At 42.4% G+C, this 27,320-nt stretch overlaps 2 protein-coding genes across 2 annotated transcripts; one reads left to right on the forward strand and one right to left on the reverse strand.

Annotated features, from left to right (window-relative positions):
- Positions 1-528: 528 nt before the first annotated feature.
- ptcd2 (pentatricopeptide repeat domain 2) lies at positions 529-7,893 on the reverse strand. Its single transcript, XM_064309145.1, has 11 exons — positions 7,855-7,893; positions 7,543-7,672; positions 6,832-6,924; positions 5,955-6,084; positions 5,297-5,414; positions 4,579-4,657; positions 2,886-2,977; positions 2,497-2,610; positions 2,319-2,393; positions 1,887-2,000; positions 529-1,583 (listed from the first exon to the last, which is right to left on the reverse strand). The coding sequence occupies exons 1-11, from the start codon at positions 7,876-7,878 to the stop codon at positions 1,353-1,355; spliced, it is 1,200 nt and encodes a 399-aa protein (XP_064165215.1). The 5' UTR covers positions 7,879-7,893; the 3' UTR covers positions 529-1,352.
- Positions 7,822-27,120, forward strand: mrps27 (mitochondrial ribosomal protein S27). The gene is made up of 11 exons (XM_064309143.1): positions 7,822-7,975; positions 8,442-8,519; positions 11,125-11,195; positions 14,216-14,274; positions 16,824-16,938; positions 17,343-17,421; positions 17,653-17,768; positions 18,475-18,577; positions 19,259-19,401; positions 21,811-21,969; positions 26,412-27,120. Exons 1-11 carry the CDS (start codon positions 7,885-7,887, stop codon positions 26,649-26,651), a joined length of 1,254 nt encoding a protein of 417 aa, XP_064165213.1. The 5' UTR covers positions 7,822-7,884; the 3' UTR covers positions 26,652-27,120.
- Positions 27,121-27,320: the final 200 nt, after the last annotated feature.

Raw genomic sequence — 27,320 nt, forward strand, 5'->3', positions numbered from 1 at the left:
ATGTTTCTAAACTCATTTCTGGCACTGTACCACCACTTCCAACTGTGCCTGCTCACTGTCTGTTAGGACTGAAAATGCATTACTTCAGAATGACTTTACATTCTTTACCAGTCACCACCACCCTGAGAACAAACAGGCCGGTGAAACGCATTGCAACAGAGATCCTTTGGACAATTAAAGTTTAGCGGATGAAATTTTCCCTCTCAAGTTAAAAATGTGTCCATGAGATTCTGGAACATTCCTTAGCGGCAACGCTGTACCTTTGTCAAAGGTATAAAAGTGCACTCGGTTCAATTAGTTCTTTCAAAGTTTCTACTTAACCTATGGAATTCAGGCCCCGTCTCTGCACATTGAACCTAGCTTCAATTTTCCATGGAGCCAAAAAAACTGAATGTGAATTTTTAAGAATGTGGTTGAGCTATTCCCAAAAAAACATTGATCTTTCACGTTAAAACATTTTTTTGTAGATTTGTATAGCAGAGTAAGTGACCTCTATAGTACAAATAATTTTTTTTAAAAGCAACCAAGTGTTGTTTAATGTGCTTTAATCTCTTCTCTCCTTTTGTACAGCAGCTTACATGTCAGGTTCTAGGAAAGAGGGCTGAGCCATACAACAGGCGTGAGTGAAAATGGATGCTACGATAAACAGAGCAATTCTATAAGGAATTATTTCCACTAGGATGCAATTCCCTACATTTCAAGTGCATCCCAGACTGACAGTCTCTCATACTGGTGTTCTATTGCAATGTTCAATTTCGAGCAATCTATGATTGCACTCCCAGTAAGTGTAAGAACCCTGGACTCCTGAATGAGACATACAATTATTTCAAGGGTGCCTCTCACTTGTAACATTGTGAAATGTCAGGGGTTATAAGTAAAGTAGAAGAGATTCAAAAACCATATGTGACTGGCTCCTGCATATAAAAATATTTAAATTAACTGCAATCAAACATTGTTGTTGGATTTTAAGTGGAGGACAAGGAAAGGTCGATATCACTGCTTAAGGACATCAACCCTTTTGAAACAGAATGAGAATGATGAGGAACAGTCTCTGGAGATAGCCTAGTCATCCTCAGCCTAGTCATCCTCAGTCTATTAATCTATTTCCTCTTCAGCCTTGTCTTGCTGCTCAGCATTCTGCTACCGTCTTGTGTCCACGTACTTCCTGTTGAAGAGCACAAAAGTGGCAGGGCCTGGGCCTCTAATCAGCGTCAGCAGTGTGGACCGAGTGACGGTCAGAAGGTCTAGGTGTCTCTGCCCGACTGCTGCGGCACAGCTAGGACACCGATAGCAGCTCCGCCGGCTGGGAGAGGCCAGCCAATCGCAGGCCGGGAGGGCGGGGCCGGGGACAGTCACTCTAACAGCAGGGTGGACTGCAGAGGCCGGAAGGTTCTGCGGCTGCTGCTCCTCCCGCGCTCCTGCAGCAGGCCCGCCGGCCTCCTCCTCCGGCTGGGCGTGTGGCACAGCATGGCGTCCAGGCCCAGGGCCGTCACCTGGCCGTTCTGCTGCAGCCTGGCCAGCGCCCGCTCCACCCGCTCACGCAGCGGGGCCTTCTCCGCGGCCTGAGCCCGCAGCACGTCCGCCTGGCGGGAAAAGACCAGGCTTCTGCTTATATACCGTGTACCTGCCACGTGTTCCCAAACACTTCATGAACACGTTCACATACGTTCATTTGGAGCGTTTAACCCTTTGAAGAGTAGGTTTTTTGGAATGTTTTGAAAACATCAGTGTTCTAGAACTCCATTGCTTTCCATTACGAGTATTGACTGTTTCATCAGCATTAGAATTCAGTTTAAAACATTCAAATTTGGGACTTAACTGGGTTAACCGTGCTGCTTGGATACAACACACTTATTGGATGGATTCTACTATCTTCTAGCTCTTACCACTTCATGAGAAAATTCAGGCTTCTTCACAAATGGGGAGCTGTTGGGCATCAGTGCTGATGCCAGGATGGAGAGAACATCGTTCATTGCTCCAGACCGGGCCAGTATGAGCACCTGCCAACCATTCAACAAAGTGCACCCAATACAATAAGCTGTGGCCATTCCGGCAAATGGATAAAAAACGCATGAGGTCACATTCTATAATTATTAATGCATTCAAACTCTTCCCACTCCAATCAGGTGTCTTCTTAGTTTATAGCTAATCTGGCGCTACAGTCAAAGATAAATTGACGTATATAGCTCCAGAAGCAACATGCAAAAGCATGCAGAATAACCTGATGAGGAAGTGCAAATAATAAAACATAGCATTAATAACAATATATGCAGTTGGAAATAGTATGTCTGAAGTAAGTATATTTTAAGCAGACCTACTTTAAGATTCTGGCATATCTGATTCTCAGGGTTCATTATCTGCGTGTAAACAGATTCGGCTCTCGTGAGATCATTCTGAAAACGACAGAGTTTCAGAAATCAAAATGCCATTTTGAATTGAGAACAACAAACATTAAAATTCACAAAAATGATTAAGACAGAAAGCGAGAGCATGCACCTGTTTGAGAGCCAGCGCCACCAAAAAACAGTATGCCTGTCTGTGAACACGCTGGCCTTTAATCTGAGCCTCCTCCAATAGGGCGGTGCAGATCTTATATGACCGTGGTGTGTTCTGTGGATGAGAACAACGGGTGATTTACATGGCATCCCAGCCATCACTGTTCCAACTGTCAGGTTCAACACAGTCAAGTAACATTCGGTAATTTGGAATCAAAGGATCACAAAGTTAACAAACGCTGCAAGAAGCACTGACTAGCTAATTACAGTTAAGTCCAGTAAACTATTAGTGCCCCCAATACCTAAGACAAGAAATTCAAACCATTTATCTAACATGGAAATAATGTGTCTGCCTAAGGTCCGCCAGGACCAGCATTTGAAGGCCCTCACCAGTTTGTAGCAGATGGCAAAAGCCACAGTCACGGTTTCTGTATTAAATGGCACTCCCAGGTCCCTCATGGTTATCAGCACTTCCAGTGCACCTGTAATTATAGGTGTGGGGTACAGAAATATGGGCCATTTTGCAATTTCAGACGCACAGCAGATGTTTAACAAAAACGAACAAAAGAGCCTCCCCAAAACAAAGGGGACATCTGTCGAGGTCACCCTTATAGACAGCAGACACCCTTACGCACTGACTGACTGGATCTGCACACATTAGCCATTCCCCCCCCCCAGTCACATTCAAAACAATTTACCACACACGTTAAAATACAAGATCACCACGCGCAATGCCATGTATCAGCTGGGGTGGTGTAAAGCGCACCACCATTGGACTCTGGAGCAGTGGAAACACGTTCTCTGGAGTGATGAATCACGCTTCACTATCTGGACCAAACTGAGTTTGGCGGAATGCATAATGCCAACTGTACTGGCCCAAATAGTGCCAACTGCAAAGTTTTGGACTGTTTCAGTGAAGGGAAATCTCAAAGCGACGGCATAAAATGACATTCTAGAGAATTGTGCTCTTCCAACTTTGTGGCAACAGTTTGGGGAAGGCCCTTTCCTGTTTCAGCATAACAATGCCCCCGTGCACAAAGCAAGGTCCATAAAGAAATGGTTTGCTGGTGAAGAACTTGACTGGCCTGCACACAGCCCTGACCTCTACCCCGTCAAACAATTTGGGATGAATTGGAATGTCGAATGCAAGCCAGGCCTTACGCCCAACATCAGTGCCCACCCTTGCGAATGCTCTTGAGGCTGAATGGAAGCAAACCAACGCAGCCATGTTCCAAAAACCTCTGGAAAGCCTTCCCAGAAGAGTGGAGGCTGTTACAGCAGCAAAGGGAGGTCCAGCTCCATATTAATGCCCACAGTTTTGGAATGTGCGGTTCAAGAACTACATATGGGTGCGATGTTCAGGTGTCCACATACCTTTGGAATTGTAGTGTACTTTTGCATATGAGTATATTAACACCAGCTCACCCAGAACTGCATTTACAAATGCCATATTTATACATATACAGCATTTCTAAATGCAAGGCAGGTCCAAAGAAGGTTTACAAAAATAAATAAATCAGGCAGACATAAACAAGGACTTCTTCCTTAAAAATGTCTATTCAGGAAATATGGCAACATTCTAATTAATATTAAAATAGATATGGTCTGCATTTATATAGCGCTTTTATCCAAAGCGCTTTACAATTGATGCCTCTCATTCGCCAGAGCAGTTAGAGGTTAGGGGTTAGGTGTCTTGCTCAAGGACACTTCGACATGCCCAGGGCGGGGTTTGAACCAGCAACCCTCCGACTGCCAGACAATCGGTCCTACCTCCTGAGCTATGTCGCCCACACTGCCTCTAACAGGAACCAATGTTTATGTTGCAAAATAAATGACAGGGAGGCAGAAGGGGTGGACCTGCACAAAAATCTAATGTCGACAACAAAATTTGATTTTAAACAATAAGCTACCAGATCGGATAGAAGTGTACAGCCTTCTCTTCTTTATTGCAAGAGTAAGAGAACCTAAGAGCTGTGGACCACAAACTGCATTACATAACGGAGTCTTGGGCCCACTCGCAAGACTTCTTGAAGGTGAAACGCTGTTCTATAAGGCTGGAGTTATTAAAACAGGGATGCCTTACTGTCATAATATCCTTTCATAAACAGCATGTCCATGGCAAGGTTGAAGGAAGTAGAGTCTGAGAAGAAGCCTCTCAGGGTCTGAAACAGAGAGAGGAGGACCGCGTTCGTCACAGCAATGTCCACCCAATACTGTACAATGCAGAAAAAAACCATTATGGGACAAAAATAAGAAATTGGACAAACACAGAGGGAAATAAGCAATGGAGCTTCAAGCAAAAAAATTTTTTATTGTACTTCAGTATTCAAATAATAATAAAACCAATTTATAAATAATGTAATCTAATAACGTCTATCTTACGTAAATGTAATCTATCACTTTTCTCAGTGTACTTAGTGGAATTCAAATTCACTTGTTGATTTTGGATAACAATTCATGATTCTAAACAACAGCTCCCTCTGTTGACCATGTTTTACATAGCCAGCTTATATAAAGTCAAACATCTTCAAAGGAACAATGGGCAGGTGCATGCCTATTGCAAATACACTAAAATCATATTCATGCTTCACTTTGTCATATCCCAGGTATTATATGCACATTAAATTTTACAAAACAATATCATATCCGCACTACATTACACTCTAAACACTGCATATATTGTAAGCTACTGTACATGCTACTGTAGATAAAATCCAATGAATTCCGACAAATTGCAATTACTTTTTTATTTTTATTTTAAAGGAAATATTCCTAAGTGACAAATGGCTTGATTGCATTACCTTGTCTTTGATAGTGTTTGCGGCAATCTCTTCCATTCCCAGTTCATAGCAGAGCCGCATAAAGAGGGGACCGAACTTAAACTCACCAAACGCCACATTGAAATTCTCTTCATGGTACCTGACAACCCCCAAAAAACATTCTACACATCAGGCTTTCAATCCATACATCGCACGCAGCAACGACACTTAAAATGTACTTTAAAAATCTATGCATTAATTCCTTGTTTTGTTTTCAACATTAACTTTTGCCTGAACATCCACAGCACAAATACAAATGTAGCCAGATCCAACTGATTAGTTAAGTTACGTTAATGACTTTATTCATGTTGTGTTCATTCAGCAAGAGGCGTGGCATCTAGGCTGTACAGAAGGTGTACACTGGACTTGAGCTGGATTTTTAAATAGCGTAAATTCAATACTGTATCATTCGTTAGATCAAAGAGAAACAATTAATAAAACAATGAAACTATTAGCATTATGTAATGGAAATACACAATTGCACTATGCTGATTCCATGTTAATATCAGAGATGCATAAATACCACAGGCAAGACTATTTCCTAATGCATCTGGCACAATTATGCATGGACCGTGTGGAAAATGCTGGGCTTGCATATTGCCAGTTTCTCCTCTTCCTACAAATGTTTCCAGTCCTCTACCTGTAAATGGCATTCCTAGCAGTGTCCACATCATCCGGGGTTTCACACAGGTGCAGCAGTAATTTTAATTCATCTTTTAGGATGAGCTCTTTTTTTTGAAGTTTTTGGTTAAGCTTTTGAAAATATTCTTCTGAAAACCAAAAATACAGAGAAGTGCAACATGTAAATACATGTCCAAAAAGGCTTTTCTCAGGCTAAGTACAAGCAAACTTCATGTGGAAAGAATACGAGCAAAAATAGAAAGAAATAAAACCACACAAGTGTCCAAAATTAATGCAAGTTATTTAACATCACATCCATTTTCTTGGTAACGTTTATATAATATTAGCCAATGCAATATAGGCTACAGCTAGTGAAGAGTCTCCACAACATGCCTGCAATCCCCACTGCAACACACAAGGTCAGTCCAATGACACAGTCTACCAGAATCTGTAATTCTGCAACAGGAAGAGGACACCATTCTTCCATGAGAAAAATCAATCACCTCATGAAAGCTGAGAAAGCTGTCTCGGGTGTCATTCCAAAATGTCCCGTAAATGGTGAATACGATTATTTAGCCTAACTGGTGACTGATTAAGTAATGACGTTTAAATAATGTCAGCATGCTGGTCCTCAAAACATTGGTCGACTATCCATGTTGTGGACGGGAGCATTACAATCTTGAAAAACACTTTTGCATTTTTGCAGGAAACTAATGGTTTAAACAGGATGAAGATGGTCACTTAGTACCATTAAGTGGCCGGAAAATGCAGGCCCCACCATTCCAGAACCCTTCCGTTACAATGCTCTGGTTACATTTTTGTTCACTACCTGCATGTATAAAAAGAAATTAACATTCACAGACTCTTGCTAAGTGCAGAATATAAAATGAGGTTACCTTTTCCTCCATAGATTTGATGAGCAACTGCAAGTTTTTTTTCTTGGAACTCTTGTAGTTTAATGACATTTTCTGACAGAATATGCCTTTTTGCTGAAATTCAAAACACATTCGGCTATCACAGTCAGCTAGTATGACGAAAACTGCACAATGATGTAGATCTCATTTCAAGTCTGAGGGGGGAGGGTGGGGGGGACAACAAACAGCCAATTTTCTGTAGGTTTTTTTTTTTGGGGGGGGGGGGGTGGACACCATCAGCGCCATCCAAAGCAACATTATAATACTGATATATACATACATGATACATGATAATACATGATAATACACACCCTCCCCCCCATACAAACTGTCAAAAACATCATCGCGTTAGCCAACGTTGAAGTCAAGTGAGGCCCACTCTGCATAACAAACGCCCCGTAAACACCTAGCATGTTATCTATCTTAATCACACAAAGACAAGTATAACTTGGTAGCTATCTTACAAAAAAAATACTCAGCTGAGACCAAGTGAAGACACTTCGCAGACTACCATTTCATACAGCCGCGGTAAATTTACCTTGGTCCTTAGCTCAGTATGCACTAGTAGAAACTGCTAGCGCTGGGCTAAGTTATGGTAGCTATGCTCTTGAACTAGCTAACGTCAGCTAACTTTCAGGTTTTGTGGCTTGAATGATTGAAACAAATACATTCGTATTGACAAAAGCATATTACCTCCTACTCTGCACGTCCAGCAATCAGACCGTTTGGTTATGTTAGCGCATATTACTCCTTTTGTTTTCACGTTATGCAGTAAAATTCTGATACAGCCTGTCAGTCCTTTAAGCGCCATATTGTCCCCTGACTGCACCAATATGCAAAGGAGGAAACATATAATTACAATTTAAAAACACTTAGTATTGCGTTCTTAATTGACAAAATGTAATAACATTTTGCTCATATTTTATGAATAAATATTAATTATTATAAATTATCCATGGAGAAATACGGGAATGAACTAGGTTGAAGATTAACTCTGGTTTTTACATTTTCTTTGCCCCCCTGCGTCATGTAAAGATGTATTATTCCAAGATGGCTGCGTCCATGTTGCAGCGGTGTGTTCTCTTTGGACGAGCTTCTGCAAAATGTAAAACTCTGGCTTTTACAGGTAATTAATACTTTTTTTTTTTTTTTTTGTCTAAATGTTTAATTTAATCAAAATGTTTGCTTAATTGTACAGGGTGTTTAATGTTAAGACAGCACAATTCTCTCTCAGCCTTTGACTCCCAAGTTGAGGCTGTCATAGACGTATGTCAGTATTTGGCAATCAACCATGTTTGGAAAAACTAGCGCATTAACTTATTGTCGTTAGAAAAAAATATCACCGTAGCAAGGGAGCCAATATATATATATATATTTCTGAGAATATTAAAGTGCTATATAGCAATCTAGCCGATATAGTTGCTTTTACTTATTTACTAGCTACTGTACTCCTCTGGCTAGCTATAGCATCGTTAGCACGTTATATTTGGCTTGATGAAGTTACAAACTATAAAATTAAGACTTTTGTCAAAACGCAAGGGAGATTTAACCCAGAATGACACGTGATGCTCTTCTGGATGCCCTTCTTTTAGTACGACGATGCCTTCTCTCTGCATCGTATTTGGATGCGAAGATATGGGAACAGAGAAAGGAAGACCCACACAATCTGGGTAAGTTCATGTATGTGAAAATGTTGCAATTAAGTCGCCCTACTAATACAACAGCGCTCAGCTCAGGCGGAACCGTGTAAAGGTCGTTAATGCGTAAATAGCAAAGACTTCTGTGTCCCGAAATTCAACCCGAGAGCTTTTAAATTCCCTGCATTTCAAACTGCACTGCAGATGGCAGTGTTACATTGTCAGTTGACATCAAGATAACATAATCAATCAACCTCGTCTTGTTTCACCGTGATGCTGAATACCTGTGTTTAAACGCATAATAACAGGAAAGATTTTTGCATGCTTCGTTTAAAACACAAGCCTGTTTTGTGTCTATTGTATTGCGTCAAAGATCTCACTTTCTCGTTACATTAATAGTCTTTGCAAAAGAATCTTGTGTAAAAGTTATGCTTTTGGCATCAATCGAGACACCGCTGTACACTGGTAAAACCTCTTTGCAAAGATATATACATTTACTCAAAAGATAAAGTGATAGTATCCTCTGTCCACGAGCATCATTGCCGATGGCGTTTATATAAGGAAAATATTTATTAGATAGGGACGCCTCTGCTCTACATTTTGTGATAAAGAATGTTTCAGCATCTGTATGTTTGAATGACCTCTGGGCCTATTGAAAATGACTGCTGTTTATTTGTGTTTGGAACTTTACCTTAGTATGCACATTATTGCCCTACGATCACATGTAAATTTTTCTTTCTGCAGTCTGTCTGGATTTATACCAGTCAGACTGCGATCATAAATGTTTTTTTTTTTTAAATAAATAAAGCATATACATTACATTACATTACATTATAGATTCTTAGCAGACGCTCTTATCCAGAGCGACTTACAACAAGTGCATTACAAAACTCAGAGACAAGCGCTTTACAACATTCCTGCAAGAGAGCTACAATAGGTATAACTTTGCAAAAAAGTGTGAATTGTACACCTTTTTTTTTTTTTAAATATATAAAATTCCCACCCCCCACCCACCTAGTTGAGATGAACCTAGTTACATGAAATAACATGACGCTGGTTACCAGTTGAGGTTTAAGGATGTTAGAGGTAGTGGGGTGATGAGTGAATGTACTGAAGAGGTGAGTCTCATCACTTGAAGACGGCCAGGGTCTCTGCTGTTCTGACTTGCACAGGAAGGTTCCCACCGTGGCTAGAACAAAGGAGGCGGACGGTGCTGGTGCGAGCCGGGGCAGGGACCAGGCGACATGTGGCAGCAGAACGGAGAGGTCTAGCTGGGGTGTAGGGTATAGCCTATATGTTCCTTTTTTGTTGCATATCAAATGCTTTGGATAAATTTCATCTGGAGGTATACTGTGTAATGGAGGCTTTTGTTTTGTTCTATTATTAGCAGGCTAAGTGTGTTGTATAACAGTAAACATGCGCTTTATTACATAGGAGTGGGTTTTTTGCCAAAGGAATTTGGGAAATGGCAAAGATACAGATGGATTCCAGCTGTCACATCTGTATTTGCCCAAGGAAATTCAGTGATACAGAATTGGAAATGGAAATTTAAATGTAATCTTGTAATACGCTGACATTTGTTCAGGATTCAGGAACCCAGACCTGAATTGATTCGTTGGCTTTCAGTGTCTGGACAATTAGGCTTTCCCCCTTTGGCACATTTTAGCCTAGAGGCAATGAGTAAAAGGAATTTCAGTCAGTCATTAGCCATTACCTGGTCAATGCCAGGTTCATGGAAGGTCAGGTTACAGGGCTGAAGCCTGTGGTGCCTGTTGGACTCTTCTTTGGAGTCTTCGTGATTGATGTTTGCAGTCTGGGGCCTTTTTGGCTTTACTCTTTCCTGTAATGTGACATGGGTCCTATGGGCTGTGTCTTCACCCAGACTGGCTGCCGGACTGTCTGGCAGGGTAAGCCCTATGTTGTATGGATTTGATGGCATCTGTGTGACTTGTACTTAGATTTTCCCCTTCAAAATGGAGGCAGGGGTTCAGGTGCCTTTAGACACTGGAGGCATCTCATTGATTGGGTGGGGGATCTGGAGTCTCTGTCCCTTCCTCTGAATGTGTCAGTTCCATTTGCACAAGCCATTTGCACCACTCTGGAGCTTGCCAGAGCTCTTCATTTCTTCCCTCTGAATGTATTGAGAGGAAAGTCATACTGTCATTGTAGGGTATTGTGGTAATTACTAATCCCAATGCTGCATCCTTTCAAAATGAATCCCTTGCATGATTTGAGACATTGATTTCACCTTTTCAGGTCAGTCATTGACAGTTAGGCATCTGCAAGTGTCTGTAACTATACTTGTGCTTCCTCTACTGTATGGTAAAACTATATATAAGAAAATCCTGATTGTTATTGTTCCATCGGTTTTGATGCAGCAGGGATGCAAGATGTGAATTTTGTAGGGTTGTTTGTGTGCTACAATGTTCCCTCAGTACCTTCCCTTGTTTATTTTTCTCCCCTCCCAGAATTAAAATGAATGCAAGGCTGTCATTGTCAGTGTTTCAGATGGAAAATGTATAGTCTTTTCTGTGTAATTAGTAACTACATGCTGCAGTTTCCAAAAAGCAGTGGTGTGATCAATTGGTTACTGGCTAATTCTTTCTAATTTGTCTTTTGTCTGTCTTCCTTCCCAAAGCTCAATTGGCTTCCCTAATGGACAGGACCTACGAAAGAAAGCTTCCTGTCAGCTCTCTGACAGTTTCTCGGGTAAGAGGATTTGGGAGCCCCTGGACTTTATTATTTATGAAATAATGCAAGGAGAATATGAAAATCTGTAAAAAGCTTTTAACTAGGGGGTGAGCATGCACACACTTTCCTTTCAAGTGCTCAGAATTGGCATGTACTGCTGAACATGTGAACAGTGACTTGGGGAGTTCTTGGTAAATACTTAGAAAATACAAAAGCGTTTTAGAGCAGACTAGTGCAGTCAGCCTATTCTATATGGATATTTGGGAACATTGATTGTGGCTTATGTGCAGAGTGGGGGGAGGGAAAACAACAAACACTGATTGGTTGGTCTCCTGGGCACTGTAGGGCTCCTCAGATGAACTAAACGTGTTGTGTGTTTCGCTGTAATGAGAATCAATAAATGCATCACTGAGGATGGCTGTATGTACCAGGCAGTGCAGGATTCCCTCTTTTACTATTCATATGATCTACAGCACTAATGTGGGCAATATTTAAAATGATGAACATAAGACAGTTTTTCTCTGTTACTTCTGTGCATTCTGTAAATACGTCATTGAAGTATTGTGTTCATATTTTTCTTCGTGAGCAGGTTTTATTTATTTTTAAAGCATTTTTTTGTAATTCTTGTGTCAAAATTACAGCATGAGCTAGATTAGCAATGTATGCTGTCCTTTATGTCTCACGTCAAACAACTGTAAAAATATTGTCATTTTTCACTGGATTAAATTGGTTACAGGATGAAATTTGCACTGTTAGGTATTGATAGATTGTTGAATGTGTTCATAAAAGGTATTGTTTACACATAATAAATAGATACATGTTATTAGAGCAATTTTCTTACTACTCTGTGACTCAGGTCTCATTTTAATAGAGAACAACTAATCCTTATCCATTTTCATGAGCAGCTTTTCTTCACAACGCGTAGACTCAGTGTGAATCTCTACCTATTTCACCTCTGTACCCTCAGCAATCAAACATTTATCCCTTCCCAAGCTGACTTGCGTTTGACTTCACACATGCTGACAGTGGCCTTCTACTCCTGAGCCTCTTTCACCTCTGCTAAGATCCAACACCCATGTTATCCTTTTGGTCCTTCACAGACACTTTTATGTCTCCTTGACCACCAAAACTGTCTCAGTGAGACCAGTATGTTTCTTGTCCCTTCTTTATGAGCAGTCTAGTGGTATATCTTTTGTTTTAGTGGAATCCATGATCATAAAGTATCAAAGGAAAAATGTTTATGTTTTGCAGGGACATGTTATAGGACGTCCAAAATATCTTAATAACAATTCAAACAATTCACTGTTTTCTGTAAGACTGAATTCAGGATAAAAGGTGGAAAATAAGTTTTGGTCCTGAAAAGTCAATGGTATGATTTAGACAAGCAAACTTTAGCCAGAAAGCAGCTTTAATAACTTATTTCCTTTCCTTGCTGTTCATTAAACTAACTTAAGCTGTCTTCTGTCTATGGAAAGACCAAAGTCAAGGCCTGTAATGCGTACTCTAAGGATTTATGAATTTATTGTTTGGTTAATGTCAGGAATTGCATTCAGAACAGAGTTGCAGATATGTTTTGCTGTCTTCTTGTGTCCGGGACGCTATTAACGAGTTCTTAAACGGATAAACGTTTCTTGAAGGACTGGTGTAACGTGAGATGTTTTCTGCGTCCCCAGGCCTCTTTGCAGCGGAATAAATATTCAGGACAAGCTAGTCGGGCGATGTAATCTGGCCACAGGGGGAGCGTGACAGCAGCGGTCAATAAGATGAGGGATCGCGGCAGCTTGGGCGAGCACGGTCCAGCACACACAAAGCCTGCATTACAATAGCGCTAGCACTGCAGGCTCTGGCTGCAAGGTGGAGCCCTGCCGTTTACACAAGCAGCTTCAAAGAGCAAAATCATAGGGCGGAATAAGGATTTACGCAAACTGTGAGAGTGAGTCTCTGACCAGTGAGTGACAGCCAACGCCACTTCTCACGTTTCCTCATTTGCATAATGTGGGTCTGTGTATTCAAATGCAAGGTAAATAAAGTTAAAGGGGCGGGGACAGGCTGTACAGGCCACACATTCGAGAACAAAGCACAGCGAAAAAGGAGAATCGATGGCGATGAAGGGAAAGGGAAGATGAAAATATGGCAGTTCCCTGCTCCTCTGTAACTGGGCCGTTTGAAAAGATCGGCGTGAGACCACGCAGAGCGTGTGGTGATTGGAGGCGAGGCGGAGGGGGAGCTGTCCTCATGCGAACAGCCTCCTCTCTGAATTAGCTGTGTCACTGTGCCTGGCGAGCGCAGCTCAGTCCACAGCAGGGGCTGTGTGGGGCTGTGTGGGGCTGTGTGGGTGGGTAGGGGGGGGGGGGCGGTGACTCAGCCAGACGGCCCCAGACAGCGTGTCGGCCAGCCTGCCGCGTCTGCTGGGTTACTGCACCCTGGGGGTGTGGCCCACCTGTGGCACGACAAACCGCCCTCGCTACGCCACTGAGAAGCAAAGAGCTTGTTATGCCACTGAGAAGCAAAGAGCTCGTTATGCCGCTGAGAAGAATCCCTAACCATACTGGGATATTGTTGCTAGGCGCACATTGTGATTAGGCTGCGAGTGGTGTTTCCAAGATGGGGGCTTAATAAATTGTCAGTAATTGGATCGCTTGCAAATGTGATTAACAATGCCATTGCCTTGTTATCTCTCCCAGTCTTAGGGAGTACAGCGAGAGGAAGGAAGTTTTGAGTTTCTGTGCAATTAAAAAAGGGTGAAATGTCCATATGGATAAAAAACATTTTCAGGAAAATGCACAGAATATCTGCACCATGTTTACATTGGTAATCATGTATAAATGGACCCAGGCAAAAAAGTAGTCTTCCTTTTATAGAAATGCAGGCCCATCATCTTTAATCATTACTATCCTGTGAGAATGCCACACATTGGTTTAACCTCTGAGTGACAGTCCATTGTGCAGTTAACTTATACCTGATTCACAGCATTTCCCTGAAAACATTTTTTTTAAAGAAGACACTCATTCAATTTTTTCTGTGTTTCTTTTGTGCAGTTCATCGACAATGTATCATCAAAGGAAGAAGTGGGCCAGGCAGAATATTATCTTTACAAGTAAGTTTATGCCTCCTCCTTTCGGTGTTAAAGAAGCATGGCATTACTGCACCCATAGGAAATGGAAGGTAATATTTAGCTTGTTATAGTAATTGTGAATAGCACTTCAGTGGGGTTTCTTGAGAGAACAACAACATGCCTTGTTTGTTCTCAGGGATTTAGAGTTCTTAGAACTGTAATTCTTAGTTACCCACAGCACCTCAGCAAAAGAAAACGACAGTTGAGATGTCTTTGCATATTTCATCTTCTGTTAAGGCCTCAAAGGCTTTAATCTCTTTTACTACAACTGAGCGAATCATATCCACAGTGTAATGTCAAAAAAATCAGTTGAGCTCTTTATATACCAAAATTCAGAGAAAAGAGATGCAAATGAGAGGATAAGAGAAGCAGAGTTCTGATCCGAGCTGCTGTGTGTTGCAGCTGTAGCAGTGGCTCGTCGTAAAAGCTGGCTTTTTATTTAAGCAGCCTGTGTAGGTCGGGTCGTTCAGCGACAAAGGCAGCGCGCTACCTGGGCTAGCAGCTGCTTTGTCCTTTGTACGCCAGCTTCCCCTCCCAGCAGCCTCAGCTTTGGCTGCCTCCGCAGAGAGCAGCCGCCTAAACAGGGGCAGCGCCTCATAAATATGGATGAACAGAACTTCATTAGCATGGAGCATGAATTTTCTCACTCGGGCGGCTTTTCTCAGTGTCTGTCGGCTTCTGATAGACAGGACTGAAACGGAGCCGAAATGGCACTTCATTCAGCGCGGCGTTTTCTGAAGCGCGGCTGTCTGAGGTGCAGATTGGCTCGTTTAGTGCGTCCGGACCCCCCGGTGCTGTCTGCCAGTCTCGGAAGCCAGCCCGCATATAATGATCTCTCAATGAGGTCATCAAGTGTGCGGCATCCGCTGCCGTAACTTAAGAGACCGAGCTGCTTGAATGGTGCAATAATCTGCGCTGCTCTGAACCACTCTGAGGGCCGATTCATGTAAAAAGGTAAACGGTGCATTACAGTGCAGTAGCGAGGTCTTGAGTAGCTCGTGTGTGAGTGTCTGCACAGGTGACCGCTGAGGGATTTCCCCGCTCTCTGCTTGGGGCTCCTCTTTTATTAGTAAGATTGATGTCTGCAGGGCCCGAGAGCCAGCGGGCCCCTACACATAATGACATGCTTGCTCACTCTAGTGGTAAATTGATGAGCCCAGCCAAGGTGGCTTATGGGACGATTTAAAGGGACTGCTGGAGGAACAAAGGATTACCCCGCAGGTTAAGTATGACTGCTCTATCCTGCTCTAATAGCCAAATAGGACCTGGTTGTCATTCAGTAACTCCATTTTCTCAAATAGTTTGGAGGAAACTATTAAGAAAGGATCATTCTCTGATCAAGTATGTGGTACTATTCTGTGTGTGTGTGTGTCTGGGTCACCGATATACGCGATATGTGTGTGTGAAAGTACATTTTCAAAAGCATATTAGTTGTAATGGTAGAAACCTGACTAAACAAAAAAATGATCTGAAAATGATTCATTGATTTTTCTGTTTTCAAGTTTGATGTAATGCCAGACCTTTCCCGGAACCTACGGGATCAGTTGGCAGGCTTTCATTATTTCCTGATGACATATTAATTTAATCGTTGAGTGAGAAAAAAGGACAATAGCTTGCTATTAGTTTCTATAAATATGCACTGGTAATACTAGGGGACAACACTGAGAGTGCCAAGAAGGGCCAGACTGGTATACAATGTGATTTGCCAGTCGGCATATCAGTGTGGTGATGATAAAATCAAAGCAGTATCATCCCAGAAGCACCATCACCAGATGCACGAGGAAGTCTTGCCCCAGTGTTGCCTTAGCAACAGTAGCTCACACCATCAGTCTGCTCTCTTTCCTTGGCCAATCAGAGACTGGAGTTTAAATCACTGGATTATTGATGAGTTCTGAGTTGTGTTCAGTCAGAATCTGGAACATGATGTAAATTTATAGACCTGCTCATCACACAAAATGTTGTTTTTATTCCTACATCCTGTGTTTGTGTTCAATCCTCCTTGCACAAAACATTTTTTTTCCTCCAAGATGTTTAGCATCTGTGATTTATTTTTGGAAGGCTTTACAGGAAATGGCATATGCATAGGACTTATCACATAAGCATGGTGAGGCATATAGATACGTAAACAAGGCATGAACCGGCATTAATATTCACAAGCTTTAGAGTGTGTTGTAGGTCATCATTGTGAAATACCATTCTCCATGTACTGTGTGAAGTATTAAAATCTGGTTTATGAGGGTTTCCTTTCAAAAGTCACTTTTCACTGCACTGTGGCATTTCCTTAGCATGCTATACATCACGCCTTTGGTGCTCTGCAGGCGAATCATGACTGCCCGCTGCCTGCAGAGTCATGGTGTGTAACTGATAGACCTCAGAACCGAGAGCTTGTTCAGATGCTTCTCACAGACGGGAGAGCGATTCGACATACCGGGGGATTTTTCCGTGGCAGCCTGCCTTGGTTTCGTCTCTGCACAGACGAACGTCCTCGTGACTTCCTCCCCCCCCTCCCCCTCTTTGGCATGTTTATTTAGATTCCGCCACAGCCCTAACTGCTGGTACCTGCGAGACTGGACCGTCCACAGCTGGTTCCGGAAGTGTCTGAAGCACGGGACGCGTGACAGGGCCCTGCACACCCTGAAAAACAAGGTAGGAGTCTGCGGAATGTGCTGCTTGTTGGATGCAGGTTCCCCACGTTTGAGGACACATGGGGTACATGCCATTGATAGTCCCCTGATAGTTTGACCAGTGCAGGCCAACTCCCCGTGTTAGCTACTGGACAGATATCCACCTTACAGATAGTCTGGTGTGTTGAGTTTATGTTGGACAGGGTGTCACTGAACTGATATATTCAGGACCATTCCTCTTGATAGTATTTATGTCCCCCGATAACACACATCCCCAGTGCTTGAGTGGAATTCTTTATCTTCATGATTTAAATAAACTTGGAAAACACTATGTCCACCTATATGTGTGATTTAAAAAATGCACTATTATAAATGTATGCTGATTTATTGATAATGTAACAATTTTTTTGTCATCATCTGCTGTAGGTGCAGTATGGAGTGTTCCCAGATGACTTGACCTTTAATCTACTAATAGATTCCTTCGTAAAGGATGAAGATTATAAGGGTGAGGCTTGCAGGAAAAAAAAAACCAAATGTTTGCTTTGGAATAAATAGCATTGCATGTTCTAATTAAGTCAGTGTGGTGTGCAGGGAGGGTCCGTTTGATTCTGTGTCCCAGTCACATTTGATAAAGCATTTGAACTCCGCAGCTCGGTCTTAGCAGTTCTGTTTGAACAGTGAAATTCCGTTGGGAAGTTCAGCCATTGTGTCTGAGGGAACGGCACATCTGTTACAGGTGCCTGCGCGGTTGTGGAAGAGGTAATGCTGCAGGAAGCGTTTGATCTGCCCTCCACACAGATCGTATCGCTCTACGCTCTGGCCAAGTACTTGGCAACCAAACCTGAACTCAGTGTAAGTATGAGTGCTTTTACTGTTGGTTGTATGTGCTTTCAGTGCACTGTATTGAAATGAATGGAAGATAATAGTTGTATGTGGGACCGTCACATTTCACAATAAAGCACTCATTCTCAGAACAGTGGCATGCTAAATTAGGGCATGATAAGTGATCTTAAAAAGCCAGGTTAGAAACTGACCTGGACACTGATCTAGCCTATGCTTACAGTGTGAACTGGACTTGGTGTGATCATGGCTATGGATAACTGTGGTATAATGAGTATTGTACCTTATATGACCCGTGTTTTGTAGTTGTTCCAATGTTCCAATTTGGTGTGCATTAATGGTGCATCACTTTGTATAAAAGCATCTGCCAAATAAATGTAATCTAATGTAATGTAATGTCTCAATACTCCATTGGAGCACTGCTTCTGTGCTTGGTCAACAGAGCCCTTACTGGCCTATCAGCACATCTGTATATACTGTTAGCAAGTAATTTTTCCCAGGTCGTCCTGTATCCAAATATTAGCCGAGACCATCCCTGTTTCACCTCAGGATACAGTGGCTGTTTTGTCACCTTCTTTCATATTATGTGAGTTTTCCAGCCAGTGACACCCCCCGAGGAGGAGATTGTGATCGTTTCGGAGTAGTGGTGCAGTGGCAGGGCTTTCTCAGAAGGCGGGAGGCTGACGCCATCGCTGTGTGATGTCATCTGTTCTTCCAGTGGCAGGAGGAGAGGAGCTTGGGAGCGGCCCTTCTCATCGCGGGGCTGAAACAGGAGAACTCAGCGGGGAGGAGCGCCCAGCTCCTGGGCTGCGCTCTGCTGGGTCTGTACTGCTGCCTGCTCTCTGTTTGCCTCTGCAGACGTGAGGCTCCTGTGGTTGTGCGTTTTAATCCGCTACAGCGGCTCAGCACTCCCCTAATATCTGTTCAGCCAATAAAACGATCTGTGTCTATATTCGGATAGACACCTGGAAGTGGACACCCTGGAAGTGTGAAAATACCAGTTTACAGTCTATTTTAGAGCAGCTAGGGTAGAAAACTGCCATTTTCTGTTTACACAATTGTTGGTTGAACAGATACAGATAGTGTCTGTAATCCCCTAGTCTGCGTGTCTTGCACACTGCTTGCATACTAGTCACACACAAACTGCTGATTCACTTTTGTTTGGCTCAGATTTTTATTTTGATTGTGCTCCTTAAGACTCCATTACTGTTACCATTTCAGAGTGAATGCATCCGCCGTAGTGCAGTCGTGTATAAAGCTGGTTCTGGAACACACGGAATTGCTGCTTGCTTGCGAATGCAGCTGCATAATTTCATTAGTCCATTGATGTGTTCATTGAATAATTAGTGGTCTTACCGGTTCCAGCCAGCTCTGAAAAGCTACTGTTAAAGATCACAACAGAAAATCATTTGAAGCATTGACCCAGAGCGCTGCCGATGGGCTCAGTGAGTTTGATCTGAATGTCTGAGTGCGTGTGCCTGTGTGCTGCGCTCTGTGTGCAGGTAAAGTGGAGATGTCCCGGGGCATTCACGCCGTCTACCACCAGATGCCCCTCATCTGGACCCCTGGCTATCTCCGCAGAGCCCTAGATGTCATGGAGAGTGTGTGCTCTGGGCCAGAGGGAGTCCAGCTCTCCAAAGAAGCGGTATGTGCTCACATGTTGTGTTACCAGAAAATTAGTATTCTTTTCTTTTCTTTCGTGTTTCATTCTGAACCTGTTATATTTCATGTTAGGTTTCCTTTTCTATTTCTTTTCTGTTCTTGGCACCAAAGAATTGATAATAGGAAGTGGTTTCTTTTCTGCTTATTTGAGATTGTAGTTGTGTGTCTGGTAGTGGGTAAATGGGGGATTTTATTTCTAATGCATAATATAATTTGCCAAAGTAGCAGAAGGCGCTCATAAAAGGCCGTGTTATTGATGTGCTGTGTTTTCGCTTTTACTGCTCTGACATTATGTTTGTGATAAATGGAAAGAGGCTGCCATTACTCTGCTGCTGCCAAATGGAGCACTGCTTTGTGGGAAACAGAGACGACTATTCTTCTAATGCTTACCGACTCTAGAACATTCTTCAGTGCTAACCTTTTTAGCTCCCCTAAATACTTACATATTTACATGCTTCATACCTTGTTCTGTAATATAAGCCACCGAAAGGATTACTTTCAGGGTAGTTTGTAACGTAAGAGATGTGATATTTTAGGTGGAGATGCTCAGTAATGAACTTAAGAAATAGTAACGCTTGTTAACTGTACATCCTCCAACACAAAGAGCCAGGTTCTGTGTCAAGCGGTCAGTGAGAGGGACAATTAACCTGGGCTCTGTTGTTTTTTTCGGTCAGCACAAGTGGCTCTGTCTTTTTTTTGGTACTCGCTGAGCTGTCCTCAAATGGCTGCTAAAAAAAGGCCCTGGGTGGAATTCGCCCGAGCCAGGCTGAGGGGTCAGTGGCCCTGTAGCACGATTTAAATGGGAACTGTTTGGGCACAACCTTGTCTGAGCCAGCAGGACTGAGAATGTGAAAAAAGGGAAGGATTGTGGAAATATTAAAATCGCTGCAGCTGTGATTGACACAGCATGGCGGGTTTCCTGGAGTGTCTGGGTCAGAGGTCCATGCTTGAATAACTGTCGTTTCTGTGGGCATATTTAACAATGAGCGTTGGGCTTTTTATGACCCGCCTGCTTGCAGGGGGAACAGTGTGGTCGCTCGGGCCTGCATCGATCGAATAAAAAAAGCTCTGCATTGTTATTCCAGACTATTTTATTGAAGCACTGCCACGCATTACTGCTGACACTTGCCACAAGGTTTCCAGTTAAATTTGTCCTGATCTATCTGAGGCTGGAAACTGCCTGCAGTGTGCCATTATTTCAGCTAAATGTCCTTGTAAGGGAGAGCATGAATCCCCCATTAATAACTGCTCAGAGCAGCATTCTTCCAGATGGGTTTTTTTTTAAGATGAAGCATTTGGCCTCTAAATTGTAAAAACTTTGGTTTTGCTATGCAGCATATTATCGGGTGTCTCTCTCGAGTTTCCCTTTTATTTATGCTTGTGAAAGAGATACTCCTCCAAATCCATATTCAAATAAATCCCTTTTCCCTGGATTCTATATTTAAACTGCAGCTCATTCTGCAGTCTATGAAGAGGAATGTAAGCTCCCTGAAATGAAAATCATTCGTGTTGACACCTTGTATTTTTCAGGCAGGGGAATTATTTTTATTCCAAAACTTCAACACTGATGACTGTTTTCGCACAACTGAATTATTAAATATCCGGTGCTATCTTTCACACATTGCACATTTAGCCTATTTACAGTTGGTAAAAGCCTGTGCTTTTCCCATCAATCATCTTGACTAAAATGAACTGGTCCATCCAATGCATGCAGTCTTTCTTTCTGATTCACTCAGAGGGAACGTCCAAAATTAGTGAGGTCAGACTATATCAATCTTCGCCTCTCTCAAGGTGTCCCGTGACGATGGGCATCTCCTCTGCTTTTCGGCAGATCTGAAAGCGAGGTGACGGAGTGTCCCATTGGTCCACTGTGGTAGAGGCAGCAGATATTTCACCCTAATCCCTTGGTTTCCGTGTGGCTGACATCGTAGTGGAACAGGCGGGCACTGCGTCATCCCTTGGCTTGAAACATTTGCCTCTCAGTCTCGTACTCTTCTCCCTTTTGGCTGAATGGGATCATCTGCATGCAGAAAAATTCAGCTCAAGGTCAAAGACCTGCTGATCAGTGACTGGGAGGTTTATGTGTAGTATTTTCCTGCCCAAAACTCGACCTGTGTAGGGTTGGCATACTTGTCTTCTTTATTTTCTCATCTGTATTCTGACGCTATTTAAATCAAGTCCATTTTCGTGGATTGCATGTGGTGCCAGCGTTCATTTCTTGGACGACTGATTTTCTAAAGGGTCCGTTGAATTTGTGGTATCCATTCATACCGCATGTTCTTTTCTTTTTCCTCCTGCGAGCCCTGCTGTGTCTAGGCAACGCGCTCTGCCATCTGTCGAAAGGAGCGTGTTGCCGGGCGGCCGCGTGAGCTTTCTCTCCTGTACATTCCAGCTGGACTGTCTGGAGGGCGTGTTACGGGACCCCGGCCCCGTGTCTGAGGTCGACGCCGCCAAGGGCGACGAGGACGCGCAAGGCGCGCAGGGCACCGCGACGGATGAGGAAGACCAGCTGGAGAGGGAGAAACTCCCGGAGTACGCCACGAGGTTCCAGGTGGGTGAGGGGTCACGAATGTTCCTGTCTATAATGCAGTGGTGACTCTGGGGATGCTGTGCTGTATTATGACATTTACCGTATTCAAATACAGCCTGTCGCAACGATTTCAGTACAGTAGTACATAATTGAAGTGGTATGGAATGGTACCCCAGCTATGACATAAAGAGCTGAAGCCATTGATGGCAGCTTGTCTGGTAAATGGACAGCTTGCATTGTAAATGGCAGAATCCAAGTTACATTTCCCAATATGAGCCATATTTCACAGCCTCAGCCTTCAATCATGAGTTTCTTCTCAGTGTATCACTGATGTCATACCTGTGGTAACACAGTGGAAGGTTGGAAGTTTTTATTAACTTCCAGACTGAGAACTTGAGACAGGATTACATTACAGGAGGCACTTATAAGCTTTTTGATAATTCTGTAGCGTGAATGAATTAGATCTTTTAGATTATTTAAATAGCATTTTTTACTGAATGCTAAATCAGTGTTTTGCACTGCTTCTATTAAGTCCTCTTCCACTTAATACACAAATTTAGAGTCCACAAATAAGATCATCTTCTGCAAAGGGCACAGGCATTTCACTGTTGCCTATACCCGGATGAACTCTATGATCGACAGTGACCTGAATTGGAGGACAGAGACTAGACTGAAGGGCGGAGTTCTCCCGCCAGAGGCCCGTTTCGCTGTCTGTCTTCTTTAACTTTGGAAGCAGGTTCATGAAAGTTGTCAGCTCTTGGGGGTCTGACTGTCTGTGGACAGGATAACTTAAAATAGGTTTTGGGCAGACGGCGCTGAAATGTGCATAACATGGGGAAGTAATTGTTTGGCTTTAAGGATGGCTATAGCACGTCTTACAGTAAGTGTGTTTGTAGGATACTGTGGGATGGCACTCTGCTTTGTGCCCTGGGACAGGCTGTGTGGAGCTTAATCCCAGTGTTTACCATGGCATAAACATAAGGCCATACAAACTGCAGGCCACGTTTTCTTTTATTCATTCTTCAAAGAGCCATTTCTTTAATGCTGTGAAACATGCTTTAAAAAATATTTTCCATAATATTTATCATGACAGTAATATTTTAATTCTCCCTACTTACACGGTGCATAAATTGTGAGCAGTTATTTTCAAAATAATGGGTTTTTTTCATCTTCATTGATTTTCTTATTGATTAGTCTTTTACATGTAATTATCCAACTGTATTTTATACAAAGCTGTATTAGTGTAGCTGTAGTATTAATCTGCAGCTGTTGGAACCATCAGTGATGTGGAAGGAAAAAAATAATTTCCATATGCACATTAACACCCTGAAGCATGCAGGTAGAGGTTTAAAATGACATTGCAAAATGCTGTCTTCAGTTCACAAGAACAGACAATAAAACCATAAATATGAATAAAACACAATACGCTACGAACAACTATATCTTAATGTGTAATTCGATACCAGTGACAAAAACGTGACATTTTTGAGCTGACGCCAAGTATAATTATTAATGAAATATTAATATCCTGCTGAGTCCAGGAAAGGGCTTACTCAAATAAGATTCAGTTTCTATGAACAAAGACACACATTATTTCAGCTATTATTTTCAGCTATGAGGAAAACCTCCATTGATAATGTGGGCACAGAGCTCTAAGGTCTACCACTGAGTGGTGTGTTTTATACAAGGTATAATAGCAGCATCTTTAAATACATTGAGAGCAATTAAAAAACAGTTTTAGTGTGATATATAGCATGCATTACCATACATTTCCACCTCCTAAGATGTCTTGCTTAAAAAGATATATGATTAGTAGACTAGGAAGACAGGTAGAGCTCATTGCAGGCTGCACATGCTCATTTAAACTGCATTGTGTGTGCATGTAGCAGCTGTGACGAGCCAGTCGTTTGGGGACTCATGTCGCATCACTGGGCGCTTTGATAATACCGCACAAATTGGCGTCTCTTTTTCGGGGAGAACGATCCCCATTTCCCTCCTGCCTGCTCTTTCTACAGAGCTTCCTCTGAGGTGCTGCCAGAATGCGTGTGTAATGGGGATGGTGCTATTGATTTCGGGCTGGTTCGCCGGGTCGCTGTGAAGGTCACATGCCTCATCAGCTCGGAAAACAATAGAATGTAATTTTTTTCCTACACTTATCCTTCAGGAAGAGCCCATTAAGTAATGCGTTCATCATATAGTCGGTACATTGCGTTTCCCCTGTGAATTCCTATTCTAGTGGATTTGTTATCCTCTTGACCCTTATAAATGGATCGGAATTCTCTCACAGAGGGTGGGCTCCGTTTCGTTTGTGCATAATGGATAAGAGCAACAGAAATTAGGCTCAATTATTATGAGCAATTATGTCAAATGTAACTTCATAATGAATATAGCCATACATAGTAAAAGCATTAGTGGAACTAACAGGATTGTGCCATTTGCTTTGGCTTCAGAATTAAAAATAATATTAATGGATTTTTAGAAGAATAGCATTTAGGGAAAATTTTCCCCACCTACAGTCAATGGGCCTCATTCACAAAACCTTTCTTAAATTATTCTTACTTTTGTTCTTAAAAATGTTTCAATTTTTTAAAAACAATATGAGATTCATGACACATGTGCAGACCTTTGTTTCTGTGCATATCCCAGGTGTATGAGATGATGAATGCTTGCTGATGCACAATCCTGTTCATGTGATTTGCATAAAGAAACAGCCATGAGCAAATACAGATTTAAAAAATGATGAATGCCAAAATGTTCTTGGAAACTTCTATGCAGTTTACGATCAAATGCGATCGTACACACGTTTTGTGAATGCGGCCCAATGTATTTTTATCCCTAAACCTTAAATTATGTTCTATTATTATTACCAACCTATATGAATTGATTTAGAATGAATTGGATATACATGTTGCAATTACATATGACTTAAAATTGATTTGATTGATTTTTTCCATATTGCACACCACTGTTTGTTATTTTTTTCCGTGCTCTAGACAGTTCTGTGCTGTGGCCTGACGGAAGTAAAAGCCATCCGTCCAGTGTGTGTCCACCGTACATGTGCTGGCCCATGTCTTTAAACTGCAGCACTGCGTGTGCATGACACAGAGCCTCCATTCACCCCTAGCCTGGGTCTCTGACACCAGCACATAAATTAGCCTGGTCCTCCATCAGCCCAGCAGGCTCCGGGCCTCAGCTGCCAGCGACGTCCGGCACACTGAAGGCCACTGCAGATGAATGGGCCCCACAGCCTCGTTGTCTTGTATGGCTAATTAAACTCAGGGAGACACTGTAAGCCTGTCGTGACCCGTATGCAACTGTGTGCCTGTTTTTAAGCCGCGGAAGCAAAAATCACAGAACAAGAATCAAAGATCAGAATCTATGTGTGTTTGGAAACACCTGAAAAGGCATACACAGATGTTTCTATTTATCAATACAATTATTATTTATATAATAATGTATTAATAGTAAATATGCGATTGATTTTAAGTGCATGAACTGACCAACCTGAATAACCTCAAATTTTTCACTAGCTTTTGATTTAAATTTCAGTTTAGAATTCGTTTTAGCTTAGTTTCGCTTTCTCAAAAACTCTTTTTCCCATGCATGGGCTATGCATGGCAAATTGTGGTCACTCACTCACTCACGGACGACCTTTGAGGGATGTTTTGTGGGACGCATGCGCAGGTGGTGCCAGCTAAAATGTGTCTGCGGAAGAGAGTTGCACCGTGGGTCTGGACGGTTACGTGCTTGTTTATTTTAATTTCGGTTTACGATAATGTTTTTTTTCCTCAGCGCTGTTCATCTATGTTTTATTTTACGATAATAAACTTTTTGGGAATGCATGTAATTAATTTTGTTTATTGATAAAAAGTTATTTATGATGGTTGATAATGATATATAAAGGCTCACAAATGCACAGCCAAACCCAACCCTTAGCAGTGCTGTGTTTGTTGCTTTTGGATGGCTATGCTAATGGTGCCTTGGGGAGAGAGCATGTCCTTAGGGACGGTGCATATGAGGCGTAGATACGTTAGCGGTGAGCAACGATTGGCTGATGTGTGCACACGACCCTGAAGGTGGCATGCCTTTTATGGGATTGCTAGGGTCTGTCCTTATGCAAATAACATGAACAGGCACGCAAATCAGAATTAGCAAACAATTGACACCCTCTGATACACCTGGGGTACGCACAGAATCAAAGGCCTGAACATTTCATGAATCCCACGTTGGATTTTCAAAGGAACTTGTTAAGAACAAGAAGGATTTAAGAGAATTTTGTGATTAAGGCCCAATACGTGCAGTATGCGTGTGCATAATGTGAGATTTCAAAAGTAGCTGATATTTACCTGGGCAAACACGGCAAAACATTATTATTATTATTATTATTTTTTTTTTAATTGCGTGTGTCTGTGTCTGTGTCTGTCTGTCTGTCTGTCTGTCTCTCGTCCCTCTCGTGTAAGCAGGACCTCAGCAGCAAGCTGCAGTCTCTGGGCAGGGTCGACCCTGGAGGTCTCCTGGCGCTGGTCTCCGCCCTGGCCCAGGCGGAGCTGGCCGCGGCCGAAGCAGCGGACGGCGAGCTGTACGCACGGAAGGTGGAGGAGTGGGAACAGGAGCGCCAGAGTCTGATCCAGAGGGAGAGGGAACTGAGAGAGAGGGCGCAGCAGGAGTATCAGGCCAGACAGGCCGCCAAAGCCTCGGCCTAGTCCTGCGCCCTTGCGTGTGAGCGCCCAGAGGCTCCTCCTTCAGCTCCACAGCCAGTTCCGCTATGTCACAGGCAGGAAGTGCTGACATTACAGCTCTCGAAATTCCATTGGGCTGTTCAATAAGGAAATGTATTCTGCCATGCAAGTGAGGTCCAAATTCATTTTGATCAAATTATGAAATGAATGTTAATTGGGAATGTTCATCATGGCTGATTATGCTCACCTTTTTAGTGGAGTTTGTTGTGTGTGACCTCATCATTGCTGATGATGATCGTAGCGGTATACCAGATATGACCTTTTGAACAGACCGTTTTCATCCAGATTTGATATGCAGTTCGCATATTTTATATGCAAGTCACTTATGTTGTATATTTTGGGTAATTTCCTTTTAGTTGTTACATTTATTGTATATATCATGTGCCCGAAGCTTATTGTTTGAAATAAATTTCTCTCAAAATGTCACATCTGACATCTGGAGTTGTACATCATTTACTGTTGAGGACAAAGTTCTTTTTTTAAATACTATGAATAGTCCGCAATCATAACATTGCTGTTATGTAATAAATCATTGCTTACCAAAGGTCTGTTTTTATGGCATGACTTTCCATTTAAATAAAGTAATATGAATTTACTTAATTATATATATTTTACATATCTTTTATATATGTA

Source organism: Anguilla rostrata, chromosome 14 (assembly GCF_018555375.3).
Source record: "Anguilla rostrata isolate EN2019 chromosome 14, ASM1855537v3, whole genome shotgun sequence".
In the NCBI taxonomy this organism is placed as follows: Eukaryota; Metazoa; Chordata; class Actinopteri; order Anguilliformes; family Anguillidae; genus Anguilla; species Anguilla rostrata.